The sequence below is a fragment of the Arvicola amphibius genome, chromosome 4, assembly GCF_903992535.2.
Source record: "Arvicola amphibius chromosome 4, mArvAmp1.2, whole genome shotgun sequence".
Lineage (NCBI taxonomy): Eukaryota > Metazoa > Chordata > Mammalia > Rodentia > Cricetidae > Arvicola > Arvicola amphibius.
In genome coordinates this window covers 76,569,049-76,594,771 of record NC_052050.1, presented here as the reverse complement: position 1 = coordinate 76,594,771, position 25,723 = coordinate 76,569,049, and the positions used below count along the sequence as shown (strand labels likewise).

At 42.4% G+C, this 25,723-nt stretch overlaps 1 protein-coding gene across 1 annotated transcript; it reads right to left on the bottom strand.

Annotated features, from left to right (window-relative positions):
• Positions 1–648: 648 nt before the first annotated feature.
• Ttc1 (tetratricopeptide repeat domain 1) lies at positions 649–25,451 on the bottom strand. The gene is made up of 8 exons (XM_038328330.2): positions 25,356–25,451; positions 23,763–24,125; positions 16,079–16,139; positions 14,200–14,312; positions 11,245–11,281; positions 10,168–10,316; positions 8,051–8,105; positions 649–906 (listed from the first exon to the last, which is right to left on the bottom strand). Exons 2-8 carry the CDS (start codon positions 24,090–24,092, stop codon positions 773–775), a joined length of 879 nt encoding a protein of 292 aa, XP_038184258.1. The 5' UTR covers positions 24,093–24,125; positions 25,356–25,451; the 3' UTR covers positions 649–772.
• Between the last annotated feature and the right edge of the window lie 272 nt (positions 25,452–25,723).

Below are 25,723 nucleotides of genomic sequence, written 5' to 3'. Positions count from 1 at the left end.
TTTTACAACCACACAAAGCTAAAGGTTGCTCCAGATGGCTTGTGAGACAGGATTTCTGAATTCTGGCACACTGGGTCATTTATTCAAGACAGTCAAGCAGCAAAAATCTTCATTAGACTTGTGGGTTCAGAATCAGTGACCCTGACTGAAATCAGAACTGGTTCTGAATGTCAGAGTCTGCTTCAGCTGCTGTTATGGGAACAAAATTAACAATGCAGTCCCCAACTGTCACAGAAAGCTTTTATTAACACAGAGGAACTCAGGAATGCTGAAGCCCCGATAGTGCAGCCTCTGAAAGAGTGTGAGCAGGGAGGGGCAGCAGGAGGGAACCCTGTCCAGCAAGTATGGTCATCACCCAACTGACAGGCTTGCATGGTTAGGGAAAGGCTTTTGCTGGCCAGCACATTTGTGTGGCTCTAAGAGGGCAGCCTTGATAAGCAGGCTTCTCCCAAACCAAAAACACCAAAAACACCAAAAAAAAAAAAAAAAAAAAAAAACCCAACCAAAAAGCCCAACAACAACAACAAAAAACCCACCAAAACCAGGGACAGCAGCTGCACAGACACCACCTTAAAATGGAAATAACGAGGCTCATTACACCAGGAGGCACATTCCACCCTGACCATAAAATAAGAGCAAGAAGGTGGCTCGGGTTCTACTACACAGCCTTTTTTGGGTAAGATGCTTTTAAACATTAAACACTGGCAGAGTCTTGCCCCTTGTGAACAGTTCACGGCCTCCCAGTCGGCCTTTATGACTACTGTTACGTCTGTTATCTATTATTATTTGGATTTTGAACAAAATTGATGGAGTAGGAGCCAGTAGAAGAATCCTGCTTGATCTGGAAATTTTCTGTGGAGAGCCCAAAAGGTCGCAGAACCAAGTTGCCGAGATCTTTTAGTTTACCTGCAACATAAAAACAGCTCAGATAAATGCCGGAACAAACAAGCAGGACGGTATCCGTTGACTTTGCCTTTCATCACAAGTTATAGATATGCTTGCTTTCAATAACCTAACGCTTTGGGAGGGTTTCTCAGCCTCTTCTCAGTGATGCTGTCGCTCCACTGCCTGAGTGACGCCGGAGCTTGAGGTCCTTCAGGTTTCCTCCAAGGAAGATCAAAGCCGCCTCCTGTCAAGCTGGCTATATAATTACCAAAGAACAAGGACTTCCATCCTGAGTGCTGGGCGAAGGTGCTGGCCAAACCTGGTCTTCTGGACTGTGAGGACAGCAGCCCCCAAACTGATCTGCCTGCTTCCAGGAACATGGCAATAGCTGCCTGCAGAATCCAATCCAACACGACACACGTCTACTCAGCCTTCCTCATTTCCAAGCACACTCAACCTCCTACTCAGCCTCCACGAGACTCCTGGTATTTCTTTTATATTTTTTCTTTTGTATAGCGCCATCAACCTCCACAGTTCAGTGTCTACTGCCCCAGCTTTCGGCTTTACTCACTTATCTCTTAAGTAATGAAGACATGCCATAAACAAGGATTCTTCTACTGCTCTAGGACAGAAGAGGCCCATAAGCTTGTGTGTTGAGATGGAACAGGAGGTATTGGGGATTCATGCAGCAGTGGATAAGTTTTAAAACTCTGAGTGTTTGGGAACTCCTGACTGGGATGGGAGAATACAAAGTTTCAATGTTTCCTAAACTGTTAACTTTTTTCTAGGTTTTTCCAATGGAGATAAGGATGAGGGTAGATTGTAAGAGACATCTTAGTCCTCAGAGCTACATGCTCCTTCCTGTGCTCTTGCAGCAACATTTGCCACCCTGAGTCCCCAGCCAGAGTGAAGACCAACTGAAGAACTTGTGGTCTCATGGTCCACAGAAGGTGTCTGTGAAGAGTGAATCCATTCTTGGAGACAGCTACCGGAACTGGGGGTGATCACTCTCTTGCAGGTGTCCCGAACTGAAATCTGGAACACACATGCTCACTGCTGCTGTCTTTGAGCATCACTGACACAAACCTTGGGGACCTATACCCCCAAGCAGCCAAAAGACAAGGAGCACAACCATAGGGACAGATGTTTTGGTGGGGCATCACAGCATACCAAAATCAGGCAGGTGTCCTCAGGGAAGCCTGAATCATGATCAGCAGCCCATTCTGAGGTTGTTAAAGCAGGCAAGGAGAAAAAGGCCACCAAAACACAAGGTATCTTTGGGACAGGGGTGGTGGTACATGCCTGTAATTCCAGCACTAAGAAGGCTGAGGCAGAACTGTCATGAGTTCAAACTAGCCTGGGCTATAAAGTGAGCCATCATGCTCCATAGTGCAGTGTTCTTAGGCTTGTCTGTACTGAAGGAAATACGGTCTTTGAGTATTAAAGACTACTACAAGCTAAGAGTGAAGTACTCAAACTTCTCTAGGTTCTCATTTTCTCCAGCTGGCTGAAGGACCTGCCTACAGAGGACCTCTAAATTCCATGCTTCTCCAAATGCAGAGGAAACTACAATCTATCAGCATGCTCAAACCAAGGCCAGCCCAGGCATGTAGGGATAGGTCAGGTGGAGGCTACTCAGGCTCCCAGTGGCTTTGCTGAAGTTGTAGTGGAAGACCCCTCCTTATCTGGCAGGTAAAGACATGGAACAGAACAGGATTAAGTCTCCACAGCTGCAGAGACCTATGAAAGACCTTCTGATGTATTAATTCACTTAACATGTGCAATGTGCATGTGTGCAGCTTCTTTTGTAGTACAGACGAAGTAAAAATGTGCACAAATGTCAACACAGTGACATAGATTAAGAAATCTGAGCTGGGCAGAGGTGGCAGATGTCTTTAATCCCAGCACTCGGGAGGCAGAGACAGGTGAGTTCGAGACCAGCCTGGTCTATATAGTGAATTCCAGGACAGGTGCCAAAGCAACACATAGAAACCTTGTCTCAAATCCCTCCTTCCCCTCACCCCCCACCCAAAAGAATTTGATAAATAAAAGACATGGAGACAGTGAGCCATACATCCAATGGATGGGGAAGAAGACAGGAGGCTGCATTCTGTACTCAGGTCCCGACCCCGTGGCTGTTACACTGTAGAAGTCCACTGACAGTTTGAAAACAGTTTTAAAGTTGACACTTCTGGTGACAAAGTGAAGAATAGACCCAAGGGAAAGTTTAGGGTATTGTGGAAGTTAATTCTGTGGCATTATACAAGAGGCCATCTACTTATGGAACAAGCATCTCTATGATATTTGGTGAAGAGTCTGAAGCCAGAACCTAGCCAGGGTGAATTCAAAGGAACACAATAACATATATGGTAGACTCAAGTTATGACTGTCTGAAAAAGTCACCTTTTGCTGTCTGTGATGATGATTCAGAGAAGCAGTCAACTTCCATGAAGACTGGTTAATACACAATCACGCACACTTTCCTGCTGCTATTTAGACCAATCAATGTTCAGAGGCTAAAGCAGCCTCCTCATCCCCAAGACAGCCTATCTGCCATACTTGTCCCTGGCTGCTAATCCTATGTCTCTCTTACCTTGACAACAATCAGATTTCCTTATTCCCTCCTGTAGCAAACTTGGCACTTTCAACCTGAACATGCCAACATAATATCCCTTGTGAGGTAGAACCTACTGTACTAGGATGTTATGGCAGTGTAGGACTAAAGATCCAGCTCTGATTAATCTTAGTTTCTCTGACTCAAAGCAATATTCTATCACAATACTCCAAGTGATTGACTATGCAAGCATCCCTTTGAAGATCCTAACTGTGTGTGAGACAGTTTACTGCAAGGATAAGCAGGGATATTCTTCTGTGCTGTGGCTACAGCACAAAGAGGGAAAGATGAAACCCAGTGACTGACCTGCTGTTCAGAAAATGCCTCTTAGCTCAGCTGAATTTCCTCCTTATGCTTCTGTGGTATGGCCACATCCTACTCTGGCCCAGAAGTCCTCACGTGAGCTGCCTCTACCACATCTCCCTCCTTACTGCACAGATATATTCTCAAGTAGGGATCATTAAACTGAGTTGCCAGAACATGGACTGATCACTGGGTTCCACTCCAATTTCACTTCAGTATGTCTGGAGTGGACGTGAAACTGAGCATTTTGGCCTCTACTAAATTTTGACAAACAGTCTCCAAAGGCAACTTGGCAACTTCCTTTTGCAGTTAGTTACTGGAATCTTAAGACACTGATGAAAAACTGACTGTAACCTTCCATCTCTAGTAACAAGAGGAACACAGCAGCTGGAATAGTTCCCCTTTCTGTGAAAATCACTCAGGAGCCTATAAGCACAGGTAGATGACTCTTTTACCTCAGTTCAAATAACTGAGAAGACAGGAGATTCAGAAAGAACCACTAGAGCAGAATTTTCACAGTGCTACTTTTGTCCAGAAGGGTTCCTGGTCGGAACAGCATAGGATAAATCATTTTGCAAATGATGAGAAATGTCTAGGTATAATCAGATACTTCTAAGACTTACATTAGCAGCATTGTCTGGCCACCGAGTACAAACCTCTTACTCTCCCAGTAAGCTGTCAATCATCACCCAAACATGCATGTCAAAGCCATCTCTAAGCAAGCACTCTGGTGAAGTATGACAGCCTTGCTCACCAAGCAGCTACATAAAGCTGCGTGGTAATGCTAGGAATTTATCCTTGTCCTTCTACAGCTGAGCTTCAGGAACCATGAAAATGTCAGACCAGTTTCACTTTTATTTACTTTTTAAACAAAAACATTTATTTTTGATTATGAGTGCATGTGTATCTGAGTGTATGTGCATGGCTGCCTGAAACCACCCTCAGATTCAAGACTACCGCATGTTATGAACTGCATTATCTTACTGGACATATGAAAGCTTTCTGCTTTTGTTTGTTTGTTTGTTTTTCTAGACAGGGTTTCTCCATGTGCATTTTTAACTATTCTGGAACTCACTCTGTAGACCAGGCTGACCTCAAACTCTCAGAGATCCACCTGCCTCTGCCTTCCTAGTCCTGGGATTAAAGGTGTATGCCACCATGCCCAGCTGCTTTCTGCAACAATGGTTAATTATTGGAAATGATAATATTTTCCTATCATCATTCCCCTGCATTGTAAGTATCAAATTAGTGTAAACAAATCTTTGGATTTTGTTGTATTAGAATATGTGATTTTAAAAACTGTATTGCTAATCCAATAAAAAAAATGGAGCACAGACCTAAACAGAGAACTCTCAACAGAGGAATATAAAACGGCTGAAAGACACTTAAGGAAATACTCAACATCCTTAGTCATCAAGAAATGCAACTCTGAGATTCCATCTTACACCTATAAGAATGGCCAAGATCAAAAACACTGATGACAATTTATGCTGGAGAGGTTATGGAGTAAAGAGAACACTCCTGCATTGCTGGTGGGAATGCAAGCTGATACAGCCCCTTTGGATATCAGTATGGCGATTTCTCAGAAAATTAAGAAACAACCTTCCTCAAGACCCAGCAATACCACTTTTGGGTATATACCCAAAGGATGCTCAATCATGCCACAAGGACATGTGCTCAACTATGTTCATAGCAGCATTGTTTGTCATAGCCAGAACCTGGAAACAACCTAAATGTCCCTCAACCAAAGAATAGATAAGAAAAATGTGGCATATTTACACAATGGAGTACTACACAGCAGAAAAAAATGACATCTTGAAATTTGCAGGCAAATGGATGGAGCTAGGAAACATCATTTTGAGTGAGGTAACCCAGACCCAGAAAGACAATTTCATATGTACTCACTCATAGGTGGCTTTTAAACATAAAGCAAAGAAAACCAGCCCACAAATCACAATCCTAGAGAACCCAGACAACAATGAGGACCCTAAGAGAGACATAAATGGATCTAATCTACATGGGAAGTAGAAAAAGACAAGATCTCCTGAGTAAATTGGGAGCATGGGTACCATGGGAGAGGGCTGAGGGGAGAGGCAGGGAGGGGAGCAGAGAAAAATGTAGAGCTTGATAAAAAAAAAATCAATAAAAAAGTATTTATGCATTAAAAAATAAAAAATATTGTATTGCTGACTTGATTTTCATTTTTAAAAAATTATGTAATTTTGGTTTGCTTTAGGGCAGAATTTCTCAAATGGCCCTAAATATACTTCTGCCACTTTGTAGTATGTATTTATGTCAAGTGGCAGTCTCAGAACTGATAATTATAAACCAAAATATCAAGCAACTCTGAAATCAATGTACATGCTCTATGCCCTACAGCATCAGATATTTACCCTAAATTTAATTATATAAAAATACATTTTCATTACCATACAAATTTGCTCCTATATTTAAGACATGGTAAATTAAAGAATAATCATTTCTAGAATACTAATTTTATCTTATGTGTATGTGTGTCTAAGTGTGTGTATATGCGCCATGTGAATGGAGAAGTCTGAGGAGGTCAGAAGCAGCACTGAATCCTCTTAAGTTGGAATTCCAGAAGGTTGTGAGCTTCCATGTGGTTTCTGGAAGCCAAACCTGGCTCTTTGCAAGAAGCATAAATAACTACTGAGCCATCTCTCTTGCCCCTCAAAGAGTTATTTTTAATAAAGTTCATGATTTATTATCAATGAGTGTTTGATATATAGATCAAACACACACACCCCTGTATACATAGGATCATGTAAAAAATTCATGGGCAAAAGGGGGGAAGAGTGGAAAAAGTCAGCCAAGTGGTGGTGGCGCACACTTTTTTTTTTTTTTTTTTTTTTTTTTTGGTTTTTCGAGACAGGGTTTCTCTGCAACTTTAGAGCCTGTCCTGGAGCTAGCTCTTGTAGACCAGACTGGTCTCGAACTCACCGGTGGTGGCACACGCCTTTAATCCCAGCACTTGGAAGGCAGAGGCAGGCAGATCTCTGTGAGTTTGAGGTCAGCCTGGTCTACAAAGTGAATTCCAGGACAGCCAGGGCTGTTACATAGAGAAACCCTGTGCAAAAGTCCATTAATTCACCTACTATTGAATCTATTGGAAAGTCTGTTTGAATTTTCTAGATACTGATGTTAAGCCATATATGGCTAAGCTAATGTACTTTACATTAATTTTCTTTTAGGCCTATGCCTTTGCAATGCACAGCAAAGATTGAGAAAGTATTCATAGGAAGATGAGGCAGCCTTTGAATAGGGATGTATGAGAAAGATTAAACAGACAATGCAAGGTTTGTCTGGAACCTCCAGGTTTTTAGTAAAATGCAATGCAAGAGGTTCTGATTCTAGCTTGGAAATGTTCTAGCGAATATGAGAAGTAACGAAATAATGGGATAAGTCACTCATTGCTCCAACCGCCACTCGACCCTTGCCCCATTTTGTGTGTGAATGTACACAGATGTGCAAATAGAGACCAGAGGTCAACACTGAGTATCTTCTATTCCTGTCTATTTTTTCAGACACGGTCTCTCAATGAACCTGGAACTCTCCAATTCAGTAAGAGTAGATGGCCATCAAGGTCAAGGGACCCTCCTGTCTCTGTCTCCCCAGCATTCGGATTACAGGTGTGCATCACCTTGTCTGGCTAATAGTGGCTTTGAACTCAGGGTTGCTGAGTAATCTCTTCAGCCCCCCCCCCCCACCCTTCTATCTGTTTCCCATATTTCTCATGTTTTCTCTAGCACTAAAGGGACATTTTAGTGCCATTTTCAAACAAAAACTCGTGTCATTCTGACATTACTGGCCGTAATGACTACACATTAATGAACTTAAAACCTTAAGAGGAGATTATGCAAGGGAGAAATCCAATTGTTTTATGAAATTATCATGTAAAAGACAAGGTAGAATTTTCATTCCTGAAAAAGCTGATCCCCTCTCTAAGCCATACTGTGCCCCTTGAAATTACAAACAGTTGAGCAGGCCCTCATTCCTAGTATTGCTGCAAAGAAGCATCGACACGCGCGCGCGCACACACACACACATACACACACACACACACACACACACACACACCCCAGTCTCAATGACACACATGCACATAAGAGCGCACACCTCAAAGAGATTCTGAGCTGCTGTGTTCTGTAAGCCAATAAAAACACCGATGGGCCAATCCTACCTTTCCTGGCTGTTATGATCAAGGGAAAGGAAAGGAAGCAAACTTACCTAACATCTCTTCTTTTAATCTTTCATTACGTTCTTCAATTTGCTTAGGTAATCTCTGAGGAAAAAAGGAGAAATAAGCATTTGGTGAAAAATTCTTATTTAAATCTGAGGAGTGTTTAAAAATATGATGTAAATAAAGAGCACGTTAAAAATAAAGCCCTGATGTTGCAAATGACTAAAACCGAGGAAACAGCATCTTGTCCAGTTTACCACTGTATTTAAGATTTTTTGTGTGTGAGACAAGGTGTTGTTCCAGGCTGGACTTGAATTTATGGCATTCTTCCTGCCTCAGACTCCCAACTGCTGGGATCAATGGCATATGTGTGCCAGAACACTGGGAATGTTTTGGAATGTTTTATTAGGGTAAGTTAATTATACAAACTAATGGATTGCATTTTAAAGTATATCATGTACTTTAACCACATTCACTTCCAATTACCCTTTCCCCATTTTCTCATAAGTCGGTAAATAAGAGCTGTAATTTAATAATGGAACAAATGAGTTCATTATCACAAGCCTCACTCCCACTAACCTCCTATATTCAGCTCTCTTAAAAATAATATTTATTTTCATTTGTGTGTGTGTCTATGCTATGAGGTCAGAAGACGGTGTGGGATACTCTAGCTGGAGGTATAAGTTGGTTGTGAGCCACCTGCTGTGGGTTCTAAGAACTGAATTGGGTCCTCTGCAAGAGCAGGAAGTATTCATAACCATCTAGACATCTCTTTAGCTCCTGTGTGTGTGTGTATCAGAAAACAACTTTCTGGAGTCAGGTTTTTCCTGTCATATGGGGGTTCTAGGGATCACTCCCTAGAGTTCATCTCAGGACATCAGGCTTGGCAGCAAGCACCTTTAACTGCTGAGCGTTCCCATCACCTTCTCAGTTCTTAACAGTGTCTAACCCAAAGGAAGACCTCAATGAAAGTTTGGTGAATAGGCTAGTTGGTGCACACACCTGTAATCCCAATACTTGTGAGACATAAGCAGAAGGATCACTGAGAGTTGGAGGCCAGTCGGGTTTATATAAAGAGTTAGCAGCTAACCAGAGCTACATATTAAGACTTTATTTCAAAAATTCCAAAACAGGATGAGATGGAGTGATGGCTCAGAATTTAAGAGCACTCGCTGTTCTTCCAGAGGTCCTGAGTTGAATTCCCAGCAACCACATGGTGGCTCACAACCGTCTAGAATGAGATCTGGTGCCCTCTTCTGGCATGCAGGCAGGCAGAATGCTATATACATAATAAATCTTAAAAAACAAAAACAAAACAAAGTAAGGGGTAGCAGGATGATGAATTTGAGGTCAACTTGGGCTAGAGTGAGCCACAATCTCAAACAAAAAAATAACACAAAAGGGTAGTTCATAATCACCAATTATCTCCATTTCTGAGGAATCGGATGCTTTCTTTTGACCTCCACAGGCACTGAGCACCATGTGGTACACATGTGTTCATACAGGCAAAACACTCATCCACACAAAATAACATTTTAGAACTCACTATAGAGAACAAAATATCCCTGATGCAACAAAGAAAAGTATATACAATTCATCTATCTATCTATCTATCTATCTATCTATCTATCTATCTATCTATCTACCTACCTACCTACCTACCATCTATCTATCTATCTATCTATCTATCTATCTATCTATCTATCTATCTATCTATCTATCTATCTAATTTTTTGAGCTAGGGTCTTTCTATATAGCTCAGTTAGTCCCAAGTTTATGTTCTTTTGCTCCAGTCCTAGGATTACAGGAGTGTGCTGTCAAGCTGGCTCCTGTGACTTTCAGAGTGCAGATCAAATGGTACATGGTCAGTGCGTAAGTAGCTTCACAAAGGTCTGTCTCCCATATATTTGGGTAATCATAAAAATAGAATTTAGTTGTAATCCAAAAGACTAAAAAGTCACCGAGTACAAAGCAAAAAGAAAAAGAAAATATTTGGGGGGTGGGGAGACAGGATCTCTTTTATACAGCTCTGGCTGACCTGGAGCTTGCTATATAGACCAGGCTGGCCTCAAACTCAGAGAGACCTGCCTGCCTCTGTCTCCCGAGCGCTGGGATTAAAGGCATGCACTACCATACCCAATTCAAGAAAATAAATTTGTTTTACCATACAAGCTTCTCTTGCTTGATGTACCGATGGATCTTTTTCTAATATCAATTTATAATCTTCCAGTGCTTCATCTAGTTTGTCTGTTTTCTCATACAACTCCGCTCTCCTCAATATTGCACGGATGTAGCTGGGGTTTAACTGAATTGCTAAAATGAAAAGAAACTGTTATCACAAGAAAGGGTCCTGAGTACCTTTTCAAGAACCTTCACTCATTGCTGCTGGTGGTGCAAATTAATACAGCCACTACGGACCTCAGTTTGGAGATTCCTCAAAAATTATAACTAGAGCTACCATATAACCCAGCTGTTCTCTAGGCATACACCTAGAGAGCGCCATATCCTACCATAGAGATAAGCGCATCAGCTATTCCACTCCTAGGCATATACCTAGAGAGTGCCATATCCTACCATAGAGATAAGCATATCAGCTATTCCACTCCTAGGCATATACCTAGAGAGTGCCATATCCTACCATAGAGATAAGCACATTAGTGCTTACTGCTTCTCAGTTTATGATAGCACAGAAATGGAACCAAGCTAGATGCCATCAACAGACAAATGGGCATGAAAAATGTTGTACATATACAGAGTAGACTATTATTCAGCTGTGGAGAAAATTTCAGGAAAATAAATCAAATTAGAAAGTATAATATTAAGTGAAGCAATTCAAACACAGAAAAAAAGAAGCCTGCACATTCTCCCTTTAAGTAGATACTAGCCTGTGATGTATACATGTAGTATCTAAAGAGCTGTGTGTGTGAGTTCTGCAACTAAGATCCTCCATGAGTCACAAAGGTAGGTAACTTGAAGGCTACAGGAGGTAAATTCTGTTCCACACTTGATTCTGATGCCATGGTAGCTCCAAGTGTTTTCACATATTTACTGCTATAGGAAATAGGCTGAAAGTCCACTGAAAGGATGCTTACTGAGATGACTCCCACACAGTGCCTCTGAAAATGCCATCCAATAAAGCTACTTCTTTAAAAGCCCCAGTGAGGGGACATTCGCCCGAGTACACATCAAAACCTGTATGTCTACCTGAGGCAATGCTCTTTTTAGTCAGCAGAAGTTTTACCTTTGCTGCAGTCACTGATGGCCATTTCCTTCTTGTCCTGAAAGGAAAGATGACATTAGCATATGATATCTTCTAGTTTCATCTCAAGGGCTAACGCGCTCTACATGGCAGCACTGCTGGAGTTAGAGCTCCAGGCCATCAGACACTCTCTGCTAACCTGAGAGCACCAGGCGTGCAGATGGCACACATACATACATGCAAGCACTCCACACACACATAACATAAACGGCTGACACACAGAATAACAAAGCAGCTCTCTTCAGTAGCTAGCGGCTACACTACCACATCTAAATTGGAACCATCAGGCCCCTCTACAGGGTACAGTGTCTGTTACAAACCTTAACTTACCCACCGAAGACAGAAAGATAAACAAGTCAAACAAGCATCTGGTTTAGCTTCTGTCTCTAGAAACACAGCTGTATCAAGGGAACTGGATTCTGGTCCCAGCTGACATGGTCATGCTACTCCTTCTGTGGGCTCAGTTTCTCATGCCATTTACTAGCAGGCTGAACTGAATGCTGGATAACAAGCCTTCAACTTCAAATGTCTTTTGTCCAAACTAGTAGTACAATATCACAGAAAGAGGTTGGTTTACATAACTGTTCTACAACTGTAATGACTACTTTAGCAAATACTATTTTACTGAACATTCTAGAGCAGCATCTAAACTGTATTTTGGGATGGCTGAATGACTGGTGGTTAAGTATGAAATAATCTTTCAGAGTCATGGAGGTTCTGGAACTAGACAGTGGTGATGGTTGTACAACATTGTGAAAATCTTTAATGTATACTGAAATGTATAAATTACAGTATATAATTAAAGTAAATGTACAAGTATGTACAAATGCCCTGGGTTCCAGCCCCAGCTCCACATAAAGCCAGCTGTGTTTGAGAAATCTTTTATTCTAGGCTGAGGCAGAAGAATCCTAAGTTTGAAGCTGCTCTGGGCTACAAAGGAAGACTCTGTCTGGTTGGTTTTTGTTTTTCCCCCCATATACAATGCTATTGTATCTTACAAATGGTCAAATATTTTGGCGAGGGATATCAGTGAACTGTCTATGAAAACTGTGGAACTTAGGCTGCAACTTAACACTGACAAGCTCAAAACACTGTTCATGTGAACAAAGAGAAGGCTTCAGACGGGAAGGTCAGAACTATTACTGTAAATGGAAAATAGCTAGCTCAGCATATCTTCCTTTGCAAACTGGAGTCCCTGAATAACTACCACCATCCCGCTTGCTGTAAGGTATCCTGTTAGTTGCTCTGACATGCTGAGGTCTTGGGCTGCAGCACTTCTCTGGGCTCCATGTTTGCATTTCTGCTCCTGTATACTAATGTTATGCTTGGCTGTCATCTTTGTTCCTGAAACTGTGCATATTAATGATCTTTGGTCTTTCAAACATGTAATAACAACAGCATGTAAGAAAAGAAATGCAGGAGCCCAAAGAAAGATGGTTGTTTCCTAATGAAAAAAAACCTTCAAAATGAGGACATTAAAATCCTTAACATAGGTGGACCATGTAGGAAGCACAACTGATGAACGAGGGAAGTGAACTGTACATGAGTGGAGAGAAAACTTGAAGTATATTCATGGTATGGACAATTACTTTTGAAATGTCTTATTTATTGTACGCTCACACTAGACAAAATATAAATCCATAGTGGAAAATGGCTTAGGATTTGTGATAGATTTGGAGACTGAATGTCTAGTTAAAGTTTGCTATGTTGGGTCAGCATTACTGACAGTATGTATCATTTTAATAACCTAATTTTAGTTATCAATGCAAAATGAGAAGTAAAAACATTCTATAATCAGGTTTTATCAAAGTAATCAATACAATGAAACAATTTAAAATTCCGTACAGAGAAGATTTCTATTATTTTGGAAGATATTTGGAAGATAAGCTGGGGCAGGGGACTAGTTTCCCAACAGAATCCCTGAACATCAAGGTAAGCCCCAGTATTTGCTCAGGCCTGGAATTCACCAAATAAGCTAAGCTGGCCGGCTAGAGAGTCCTAAGGATCTGCTCCCCTAGCCCCAGTATTACAAGCACATCCACAGCACACAACTTTCTCTTTGGTTCTGAAGACAGAACGTGAACTCTTGTGTGTACAAGGCAATCACTTAAACTGAGCTATTTCTCTAGCTCTCTAATTATCTTAGTCTTTTATGGTTTTATAACTTGGAACCTGGATCTTCTTTATAAAGAAGACTTAGATATAGTAGGAAGACTCTATCCCTTGTTTTTTCCTTCTTTTGTTTTTTAAAGATTTTTTAAATTATATATAGAGTTTTCTGCCTGCATGTATGCCTACAGGCTGTAAGAAGGCACCAGATCTCATTACAGATGGTTGTGAACCATCATGTGGTTGCTGGAAATTGAACTCAGGACCTTTGGAGAGCAATGCTGTTAACCTCTGAGCCATCTCTCCAGCCCTGTTTTTTTCTTTTCTTTGATACACGGTTTTTCTGTCTAATAGTCCTAGTCGTCCTATTTTGCACTTAAAGACACCTTTCATCTCAAGTGTCAGCCACTTCTCCCAGTGTTCCTATTTTTTAATAGAAAACCCAAAACCTTAGTAACAAGTGTCTTTTAGCCTGGACTAGTGTTTCTCTGTGCTTCCAAGTCTTTATCATTTCAGAAGCTCAACAGCAGCAGCTCCAGTTATTCTGGGATGTGCACCACTTGGCTCCCTGCTTCACTAAGCCACCCTAGTGAGTGGGAACTTGTCAGCCTGCCTTCATGAAAGCATTCGTCCTGCCATTTTAATGTTAATGAGAGCGTTGGCCAAATTTTTCTAAGTATTTTTCTATACACTTTCCACCAAGGAAATGCATGGTAGAAAAAGAACAGCAGCTTGAAGTCCCTGCACTTGTTCTGGACACCAGAAGATCACACACGAGCCTACAAGCACTAGGCATCATGCACGTAGGAAAAGGCCAACAGCTCATACCTGCTTCATCCTTGCAGCAGCTCTATTTGAAAACAGAACCGACCGATCTTTCTGGAAACAGGATGGGCACATCTGAAGGGCTTGACTGTAAGAACTCTCAGCATCTATGTAATCTGAGGATAATACCGTAAGACGGAACAGTCATCACGAGTTCATTTTGTCATATCTCAATGCAGTTTGCTACTCACAGAACCAAAGGTTATTAGGTTTTAAACATCATCCCCCCTTTCTCCTCTCTGTAAATAGCGCTTGTTCTTTCCAGTGGCACCAGGCATGTGTTTGGTAGAGTGGTGAACATGCTGTCAGTCAAGAGCTCTCAATGCTCAGAGCAGCAGCGTGCCCTGGTTGCTCAGCTTTCATCTGGTTCAGCAATTTAGAAAAGAATTTCCAAAGGGCTTTAGGGAACTGGATAGGTGAAAGACTAAATTTAAGATCCATGATTCAAGGTGCAGAAGACAATCCTAAGGTTTGGTGTGTAGCTCAGTGATGGAATGTTTGACCAGTATGTGTACAGCTTTGGCCCAGTCCCTAGCACTGGGGGTGGGAGGGAAGAAATAAACTATTGGTTTTAGTATTAAAAAAAGTAAACCATGGCCAGGCATGGTGGGTGGCCCATGCCTTTAATCCCAGCACAAGGAAGGTAGAGGCAAGTGGATCTCTGTTGAGTTCAAGGTCAGCCTGGTCTACTTAGTGAGTTCCAGGACAACCAGAGCTAGAGTGTGAGACCCTGTCTCAAAAAACAAACAACAAAATAAACAAAAAGTAAACCAGTTGGATGTGGTGGCACATACTTTTAACCTCAGGAGACAGGTGGATCACTGAGAGTTCAAGGTCAGCTTGGTCTGCATACTGAGTTCTAGCTCAGTCAAGGTTACACAGCAAGACCTTCGGGTCGGGGGAGGGATCATAAGAAAAAAAATAACCTAAAAACCATGAGGGGAAAACTTGAGTGCCCTCCATTTCTTAGCTAGGTGCACTTTGAGAATGTGATAGACTGCATAACATTGAGTATGTTCTGGAATGAGCTAAAGTATTCCCGAAAATGGGTAGAAATCAAGAGCACTGCTTGGGTATGAATGCAGCTAGCTCCTCCAATGTTTCATGCACTCGTGGAGAAGATCTGCAAACTAAGGTCTACTGGCAGGTCCTTGGGTGAGCGGTGGTGTTGCCCAGGAGGGAGAGCAGGTGTAGTGCACTGGCGTGAGTCTGTAGGGTAGTAAATCGTCACAAGTCTGAGCCTAATCCCCAGGCCTCTCCCTCATTTCCTGTGTGGTTTGAGATGTTAGCCCTTCCTCTTGCACACATTCCCGCCACCTGGCATGGAACCCTCACCTAAGCAGCCACTGCGTTTTTTGACTTTCAGCCTCCAAAACTATAAGCTAAATCATCCTGTTTCCTTATGAAGCTAGCCTGCCTCAGATATTTTGTTACAATAATTAAAATCTGACCAACAACCCGAGAAAAAGGCGGGTGTGTTGGCAAACGTTAAGAAGCCCAGTTCTTGGGAGGCTGAGGAGGAGTGTCACAGCCTATCCTGGTCTAGAGAGAGGGAAGGGATCTTGTCCCAAAAACAAACAAAAAGGCCGGAGAGAAAGCACTAACAACCACAACATCAACAACAACTTAGTTTCCTCTTCTGCTGGAAAGCAGCAAATGGGGGCTGGGACGCTACTTTCACAGCAATGTGAAGGTTAGGGTTTTCCAAGCTAGCTGAAGAGAGTTCGCCCCAATTTCTGGATTCAAAGCTAAGTTACAGGAAAGAAAACCTGCGCTGCTGCAAGAGCATCATGGTAAGAGCCCTTCGCTACTGTTCCCGGTACGCTGGACTGTGAGAGGACAGGGTCGGGTCGGCGCAGACACGGGGCACCGCGGACCTCACCTCCTCTCTTAAACTGCTCGTTCCCCTCCTCCTTTAGTTTAGCACTCTCTTCTCTTCTTTTCTGAAAGAGATCAAAGAATTACATAATTTCTCACAAAATTAGAAATGAAGTGTGGTGGCTCATGCTGTAGTAACTCCAGCGTTCAGGGGGCTGAGGCAGGAGGATGCTGAGAAATTGAGGTCAGCTTGGGTTATAACTGAGACCTTGTGTCAAAAATCAAAACTTAAGCTTGAGTGTCTCCTCTTAGCTTCTAATAATTTCAGCAACTAACACAGGTGGCTTCAATTTATCAAACACAAGGCAGAACAAATCTAGCCTGCAGAGAAAGATGGGGCATGCTGCATCTGCTTCCTTCAAGGGACAAGTGACACTGTGGTTGCTCCAAGGCCAACTGGAAGAACCATCTGGAGGCCTGCTTCCCACCACTGGACAGTGTTCTGTCCAAAGTCCCCCTCCCCCCCAAGCAGGCAAGCAAACAAAACATCCCATAGAAGTCTCTCCCCCATCTCTTTGTTTAATCCTGAAACCTGATTAAATAAAAACTTCAAAGGGAAAAAAAATAATGTAAGCAAGCCATTTCATGTACAAATGAAGCTTAAAACCTAAATAACTGGTACTCTCAAGATTAGGAGCCATACCTGGCGGTAGTGGCACACACCTTTAACACCAGCATCCCAGAGGCAGAGACAGGCAGATCCCTGAGTTTGAGGCCAGCCTGGTATACAGAGCAGGAGAGCCAGGGCTCAAGAGAGAAACCCTGTCTTGAGAAAAAGATTAGAAACTAAAATAAAAAATTTAATTCCCTGGAGAAGACCTGTTAATGTATTAGTGAGGCCATGTACTGTTAGATGCTGGGTCAAACAGAACACCCAAATCTCGGTAAGGGTGCTAAAATCTAACATAAACTGATACCACTCTTTATCAGATATCTGTATGTGAACAACAGAAATTCCTTTCGGGAGACAGCATGTCAGTAGTAAAGCATCTGACTAGCATACTTAAGGCTCTGGATCCAACAGCCAGCACCAAAAGTAAAAGGCAAATGCACCCTTTCCCATAGGAAGCCACATGTTCTAAGAGTGTAAGCTACACAGGTGGCAGTGATGATAAAAGAAAAAAATTGTAACACTAAGATCCTATTTCTCAATACTCATAAGATTAGAGTGTGTTCTCCAGTGAATGGGTTACAGGTTTAGAACAACAGAAAAACACAATCCTAAGCAAAATATATTAGGGAGTAGATTTAGGGAAAGATACCAGGAACTCAGATATCAATGGGAAGCTTCAAGTACAGGCTGAAGAGACAGGTAGGGCACAAAGCAATGCTCCTGATGACCAAATGATCAGAAAATGATTAGTCTAGCCAGACAGACTGTAAGAGCAGCAAATAAAAGCTCTAGTTACCTCCTTGTCTAGATTCAATATCTTGGTCAGAAGTATCCAATAAGCCACACACAGGTTACCTGACTTGCCTGTTAGGAAGGGGAGTAATAGACACAGGTTGTAGTTACTCAACCCGATGCCAACATAAGAGGCCTGCAAATGGGAATGCAGGTTTGCATGCCGAAGAGCCAAGAAAACCCCAGAAGAAATGCAGATAACAGTCATTTTAATGCAGAAATCGGTCAGCTTCTGTCTAGCTTTTAGGGTCTTTCAATTTTCTCATTTTAACTCTAATCTCAGCCTCCTTTCATGTCTGTTCTCCAGAGACAACGCATAAGGGTGGTTCTACAGATTCAGATTAAGCAGCCAAGTAGATGAGACTCTTGAACGGAGAGGGAGGAAGACATAGGAGACCACTCATTCCTTGGTAAATTTAACATTCAATTTTCAATGGGCAAAGATAAAAGCCATGACACATCTACAAAGGGATAGATTATCGGGGTCAACCTGAGAATTTTAATTAATTCTTTATAATTAGAAAGACTAAAAGTTAAACTACCAAAGACAAGAGTTCTGGAATATAATTATGAGGTCATTTTGAGGTCAATTACTCTATTCTGGCTGATAAACTGTCACCCAATGACCTACAGTGCAGTAGAGTCACTATCCCCTGCTCCACTGATGGTGTAAACTGAGGGGGGATTAATGCAGTTATCAATAGCATGTTGACTGTCTCCAAGGAAAGAACTACAGACAGCACTTTGAGGAGAAAGCTAACGATCTCCTAACTGTGCCAAGGATGGACTTGACTCCAAAACAAAGATCCTCCACAATGACCTTTAATATGTCCCAGAGAAGCCTCACAGGGCAGCATCTGCTCTTGAATTCTATTTCCAGAGAAACTGGAATCAAGAAATATTACCAAGCTTTTTACTCAGCATGAGGACAGAGAACTTAGGGGAAACAGTAACATTGCTCTGTACTATAAACCATCAGAAAAACTGGCAAGGAAAATCCCAAAACTTGTGCCCCCGATGAGTGATGAAATTTTCGACAGTTAAGCCCTGCCCCCACTCAGAATGGAACTGCCCTCCCACTCCCAAAAATCCTCATGCTCCAGCCCGCCATGCTAGGATTACAGGCTGAACATCACAGCTGACTCCAAACCAGTCTTCAACACAGCACTGAAAACTCAGCACAGCTTACTAATCCAGCATTTACTTGCTTTCTGTCTTCTGCCACACACATCAGCTCTTTGTGCTCCCAAGACAATGAGAGGTAAGCATGAAGTTCCTTTTACAGATAAGAAAAATCAAGATTCAGAAATCTCTTGTTTTTGCTGGGTCTGGCTATACAAATCTATAATTTCTGCTACTTGGAAAGTGGTTAAAAGAGGATTATGAAGTCAAGTTCTCAATGGACTAGTGGTGCACTCCTTTAATCCAGCACTGGAGAGGCAGAGGCAGGCAGATCTCTCTGAGTTCAAGGCCAGCCTGGAGTACACAGCAAGTTCCAGGACACTGAGGGTTACATAGAGACCCTGCCCCCCCCCAAAAACACACAAACAAACCGTGCATGTGTGTGTGCACACACACATGCAAAAAGACAGAAGCTTGATCCACAACCAGAAAAAAAAAAAGGAGTCAATAAAAACTTTCTCGGGGGCCTGGGTTTAATCCTCAATAGATACACACGTATGGACATATACCATATGCTCATATATGCACACCCCAAATCTGTTTCTCTTGAGTATCTTCAGACATTAGATCTGGCAGACTTGTAAGTAGCTAACCAAAAGAGGAAATCCAAAGCACTAAAACTGTTTAAGACTGTAATCACAGCATCTGGAAGGTGGAAGCTGGAGGATCAGGAGTTGGCTAATGCCAGACTTAGTTCATGAGACTCTGAACCAAAAACAAACAAGCAAACAAAACTAGTCACTATAGCTCACATCTGTAGTTTCAATACTCAAGAGGTTAAGGGATGAGGATTGGCGTAAGTGCAGGTTAAGCCTGGACTACAGAATGAGACCCTGTTTCAAAACAAAAACAAAACAAAACAAAAAAATAGAAAACCTCAGCCCCCTATAAAACTATCCAGGGCATAAGGATGGATGGATATATACATATGGGGGAGTACAGCGGTAGAGTCAAGGGTATGCTCAGGTCAAATAAACAGAGCTAGACACAATATTGGCTAAAAAGAGTGATTTTTTTTCTGCACATACTTAGTATGTAGACAATAATACTGAACTTAAGGTCTTAGAGAGTAGATTCTCTGACAGTCAATATTAAGTGTAAATTTGACAGAATCTAGAATCACCTGGCAGATGAGTCTTCAGGCATGCCTTGGAGAACTGAACTATCTTTTTTGTTTTTTCAAGACAGGATCTCTCTCTGTAACAGCCCTCACTGTCCGAGAACTTCTGTAGATCAAGCTGGCCTTTAAATTTATAGATCCACCTGCCTCTGCCTCTTAACAGGCAAGTCAGTTAACCTGTGTGTGGTTTATTGGATACTTCTGCGCAAGACCTTGAATCTATGTATTATATTACTAGCATAAAATAAATGGAAGCCAATAGAGGATTGGAGTGTAACCCAATAGAACAACACTGGCTTAGCATGTGTATGGTCCTAGGGTTTACAGGCACACACCACTGTGTCTGGCTACTAACTTTTTTTGTTTTTTGTTTCTTTGTTTCTTTCTTTTTTTCCTTTCCTTTCCTTTCCTTTCCTTTCCTTTCCCTCTCCTTCTCCCTCTCCCTCTCTCTTTCTTTCTTGTTTTGTATTTTGAGACAAGGTTTCTCTGTATAGCCCTAGCTGTCCTGGAACTCGATTTGTAGACCAGGCTGGCTTCAAACTCAGAGATCCGTCTGCCTCTATCTTCCGAGTACTGGTACTAAAGGACCGGTTTGGCTACTAACTGATACAGATATTAGCTTAATATTTCTTAAAAAAACAAAACATAACAAGACAAAAAACCAAAAGCCTACTGACATAAATTGAACCCTAAACTGACTTTCTGGAAAACTGTTTCTATAATACTAGACAGTACTTGATTTAATTTGCTGAGTCATTTTTGTTCAGATAGTTCACGAACTTGGTTATTTTTGCTCTTTAATTATCTTTTGATAAAACACATTAACAGGAAATACAACACCTTAAAATGGACGTGGTGAATGACTATAATCTCAGTTCCTGGAAGGTAAGGGCTGGAAGATTAGAAGTATAAGGTCATCTTAAGCTACACAGTGTTTGATGTTTGAAGCCAGCCAGGGCTACCTATATGAGACCCCATTTCAAAATCCTCTCCACCCTACCCCCTAAAGATAACTTTCATGTTAAAATCAATTTATTTAATGGTGAAAAGTGTCTGTGAGGTATATGCTAGCAATACTTGCATGCAGGCGGCTGAGGCAAAGGGATAATGAGTTCAAGTCCTGGGCTACATTTCAAGGCCTTGTCTCAAGAGGAAACAAACTAGAGCACGGTGGCTTACGTCTGCAATCTCAATACTTTGGGAAGCTGAAGTGCTGGGATCGGCAGGATTGCCATGATTTGAGGCCAGCCAGGGCTACATCTTAAGAGCCTATCTCAAAACAAGCAAACCACCTCAAAGAAGGGGGAGAAATAAGAGGTAAATTAAGGATGTTTCATGTAAGACCACAGATGATGTGCAGTAAGGGGATTGATTAGTCAGATGCCTTTGCTGCTTCTCCAGCTGTGACTGTGAGAACTGAGAAGCTCGGAGGTGGGAGGGAGGGCAAGAGGATTAGATTCCTGCCACCCATGCCCATGATGACCTGATTCACCATCCTGTATCCTTCCTGTCTAGTGCTTTTGCTAACTTCATAGCACATGGTAGGATGAGGGCATGCTCATCTTGTAGTAGGGCCACATTTCAAGTAAACTACCCTCCCTTCTAAAAGTTCATCAAAGTTAGGAATTTCCTTGTTTTGTATGTTGTTGCTGGACCTCTTCTCAGCTTTGCCAAATGATACTTCATGTGAAATGCACTTTGGTGATTCTTTTGTGTTTCCCCTCAGTTTTTTGAGACAGAGTTTCACTGTTTAGCCTCTGCCTGTTCTGGAACTTGCTCTGTAGACCAGGCTGGCCTCGAACTCACAGAGATCTGTCTGCCTCTGCCTCCCAAGTGCTGGGCTTAAAGGCCACCAACACCAGGCTCATTTTAGTAATTCTTTATGGACCTTGAATCTGCCCATGAGTTATCTCAACCTATTCCTTTGGTGTTCTATCCCAAAAACTTCAAGTAGCTCTTTGATGGTATAAACTACAATCTTCATTCAAGCTTTTTGCAGATAAGCTCAGATAGCATGGGAACTTGTCAGACTATCTGGCTTGTCAAGTAAGGAAGGAGGGCACCAGGAGGGCAGCTGTGTCTCCAAAAGAAAACCTTGCCCAGATGTCCATGGGCAAGGGGGCTGAGAATGATGTTTTGTTATTAAATGTTACACCACACTGTGGAACTGGGTCAAGGAGATCTAAGTGGGTGGAATCTGTTTGGCCATTTACTAGATGTGTGGTCTTGGTCTTACCACCTGCCCCCCCCCCCCCCCCCCCCCAGTGAATTTAAAACAAGTAACATTTCAGCTTAGTGGCTTGGACACTGTAGGCTTCCTTCACAATGTGTTCCTTACACTTACTGTGCTCTGTAGCCACAACAAGGTATTTGGGATTCACCAGTCATATTTTGTTAATAAGTGATTAACAAGTACAACTCATAACAGTTCTAAATCAATTTACAAAAAGTTCATTAGAGGGCTGGAGAGATGGCTCAGTGGTTAAGAGCATTGCCTGCTCTTCCAAAGGTCCTGAGTTCAATTCCCGGCAACCACATGGTGGCTCACAACCATCTGTAATGGGGTCTGGTGCCCTCTTCTGGTCTGTAGACATATACACAGACAGAATATTGTATACATAATAAAAAAAAAGTTCATTAGAGAAATTTCAGCAACTTACTTCAGGAGTAATCACTTAAAAAGACAAAGTAGAAGGTGGCAATCAAGATGTAGTTTAGCAATTGAGCACCTGCCTGGTATTTATAAGGACTTGGATTTGATCTCTAATGCCACACAAAACAAAACAAAACAAAACAAAACACAACAACAACAAAAATCTAGCCGGGGCAGTGGCAGCACATGCCTTTAATCCCAGCAATGGGAGGCAGAGATAGCTGGATCTCAGTGAGTTTGAAGTCAGCCTGGTCTATAAAGTGAGTTCCAAGACAGCCAGAACTGTTACAGAGAAACCCTGTCTTGAAAAACATAAAAACAAACAATAACAAAAAAAAAAAAAACCCAGAAAAAAAATCCAAAATTTGTATGTGTAGAAACATGGTATAAGCATGTTACAGACCTCTAAGGTAGAAGACAGAGTTCTAAATACACAGGAAAAACCCAGCAACTTCTTTGTTTTTTTTTTTTTTTTGGTTTTTCGAGACAGGGTTTCTCTGTGGCTTTGGAGCCTGTCCTGGAACTAGCTTTTGTAGACTAGGCTGGTAAGGTGCATGCTCACTGCTTTCCTGTGCTACTGCCTTATCTCAGGTCTGTCACTGGGAAATCACTCAGGACAGTGTTACTCATCACGGATCGGATTGTCTATTAGACTTTCATCCTAGAACGTTTTTTTTCTTTTCTTTTTTCTTAAACTGTCAAGGGTCTCAATGTGCATTCCAGGTTAGTCTCAAATCTCTGGAATACTGAGGTTGCAATCAGGTGCTACCATGTCAATACTGTATTTATTTGTATTGAACATGGTTTGAACCAGGCTCTGGTTGTGCATGCCCCATCGTCACAGCGCTAGGGAAGTGGAGGCAGGGAGACTGAGAGTCAAGTTCAGCCTGGGCTATGCGGTCACACCCTATTACAGAAAACAAACAAATAGCCAGATGGTAGTGGTGGCATGCACCTTTAATCACGGCACTTGGGAGGCAGAGGCGGGGGGGGGGGGGGAATCTCAATGAGTTCGAGGCCAGCTTGGTCCACTAATCAAATTCCAAGACAGTCAGGACTATTAACAGAGAAATCCTGTCTCGAAAAACAAAAAAATTCAAAAAACAAAAACAAAATAATGAATTAAAACCTTAAGAGTTTTAAGATAGGTAGGCATGGTGGCTCAGGCGTATAACCTCAGCATTTAGAGTGTAGAGTCAAGAGGACTGCTACAAGTTCATTTTACATACTGAGTTTCAGTTCAGCAAAGATGACACTGAGATACCATATTTCCCAAAAGTAACAACAACCAAAGTGGCTTTAAGAGGCAGATTAAGCATCACGTTTACCTGTTTCTCTTCTTCTGGCATGTCTTTTTCCAGTTCAATTAGGTATTCCTCATCGAGTTCAGAACTAGAATCATCAGTGGCTTTGTCTCCCACCATATGTGCCCCTGGCTGCTCCTCGTCGAATGAGGCACTACAGTCATGAAAACACTCCTCTTCTCCATGGTCCTCCTGGGGATGGGCACTATCATCCTTCGGTAGTTTGCTCTGCGAAGGCTGACCCTTGGGGTCAGAAACCTGGGGGCTGGCTGACTCTGCTTCCGGAGACTCTATAATTTTCAAACCATTGAAGAGATCTTCTGGAACCTTACAGTTTTCTGACTTCTCATCCATGCTGAGTTCAGGGAGGGAGGTGAGGCTAAATGTCTGGAAAAAGAAAAAAAAATGTGTTATGTAATGGTGGTTATATATGTCTCTACACATTCTTAAATTCTGTCTCATACCTAAACAAACCTCCACATCCAATCTCCAAACACAACTTAACTTTCTCTGACTGGGAGTCATTATTTTTAAAAAACAGGATATTACCACACTTGGATATTACCAAGTGTGGTAATATCCTGCATTCATCATTTGGGAGATGGAAGACAGGAAGTTTAGAAGTTCAAGGTCATCCTTGGCTACATAGCAAGTTTGAGGTTAGCCTATGCTACATGAGACCCTGTATTAGCCCGTTCTCCCACCAAAAATAGATAATAAACTCACACTCAATGCCAATTATCATTTTAACTGATAGAGTTTCCTAGCCAAATATGGTATGACCGATATCCCACTTCCCAACGATGTTGGAGATGGAGTCTCAGACCTTGTGGTGCCACCGTTATAACCACTGAGTCACACCCTCAATCCATACCCTAAATTAAAATGCTGATTCTAATGTGACTCTTCCACATCCCACTGTTTTCTGGGTAGCAAACATTAGGCAGCAGGCAAAACGTGGCAAGAAGAAAAACAAACGGTTCTAATCTTTGTTCAGAATAAATGACCAAGTCGTCAGCTGGAAACAAAGACGTCCGTCTGGACCACCATCGTCACTGGTAGGTGAAGAATAAGTTTCTTGTGGGAGTGCAAGATGGCATCTGTGCCCAAACCCTGCCCATCAACTTAATCGAAATGCAAGCGGTATAGTCTAGGTAGCTGATTCGGGAGGGGGAGCCTTTGCGCAGGAATTTTTAAAAGGATACACCAGGGGGTCAGAACCAGGCATCGGAAGGGTTGGTTCTCAACCCTCGCTGTGCAATTAATTCTGCTGTCCAGATCCTGACATTATTGATCTGCAGTCGGGCTAGGACACCGGTATTTTTTTTAAATGACCATGTGATTTTTATCGTGGAGCCTATTAACCACCCCTGTCCTAGAAGCTGAGTCAGAACACCCACTCTCACTCTGGTCGCAGCAAAAGCACGCCAATGACCCAGTGTCGCGTTAAAGTCCGAATTCGTCCTAGCCCGTTCCAAGAAAAGTTAAAACGGAGGGTCAGGAACGCGCAGGCTTCGTCTCTACGCGGATGTCGCTCCCCTCCCGGATCTGAGTCAAGGCTGGGAAAGCGCCTTCCCGTGCGATACCGCGCCTGTCCCCCCGGGCCACACTCCTCACCCCACGCCGCGAGACCCACGAAGTTCTTCCCAAGCTCACGGACAGCTCTTCAGCACTCTGGCCTCGGAGACCATCTACTTCCTCTCAATCAGGTGCACTTCCGGCCTCACTGACCAATGGCGTCGTCGTTGGCAAAGCATTCTGGGAAATGTAGTGGCCAACGTGAAGTGAGCGGAAGTAGCTGTGTGACGTCACTGTGCGGCTCAGTACTATGAGCCAAAGCTGCTGTCCTGAGTTACATCAAAACTTAGTCAGCACATTTTTTTTTTTTTTTTTCTCTCCAAGACTAGGTTTCTCTGTAGCTTTGGAGCCTGTCCTGGAACTAGCTCGTTTAGAGCAGGCTGGCCTCGAACTCACAGAGATCCGCC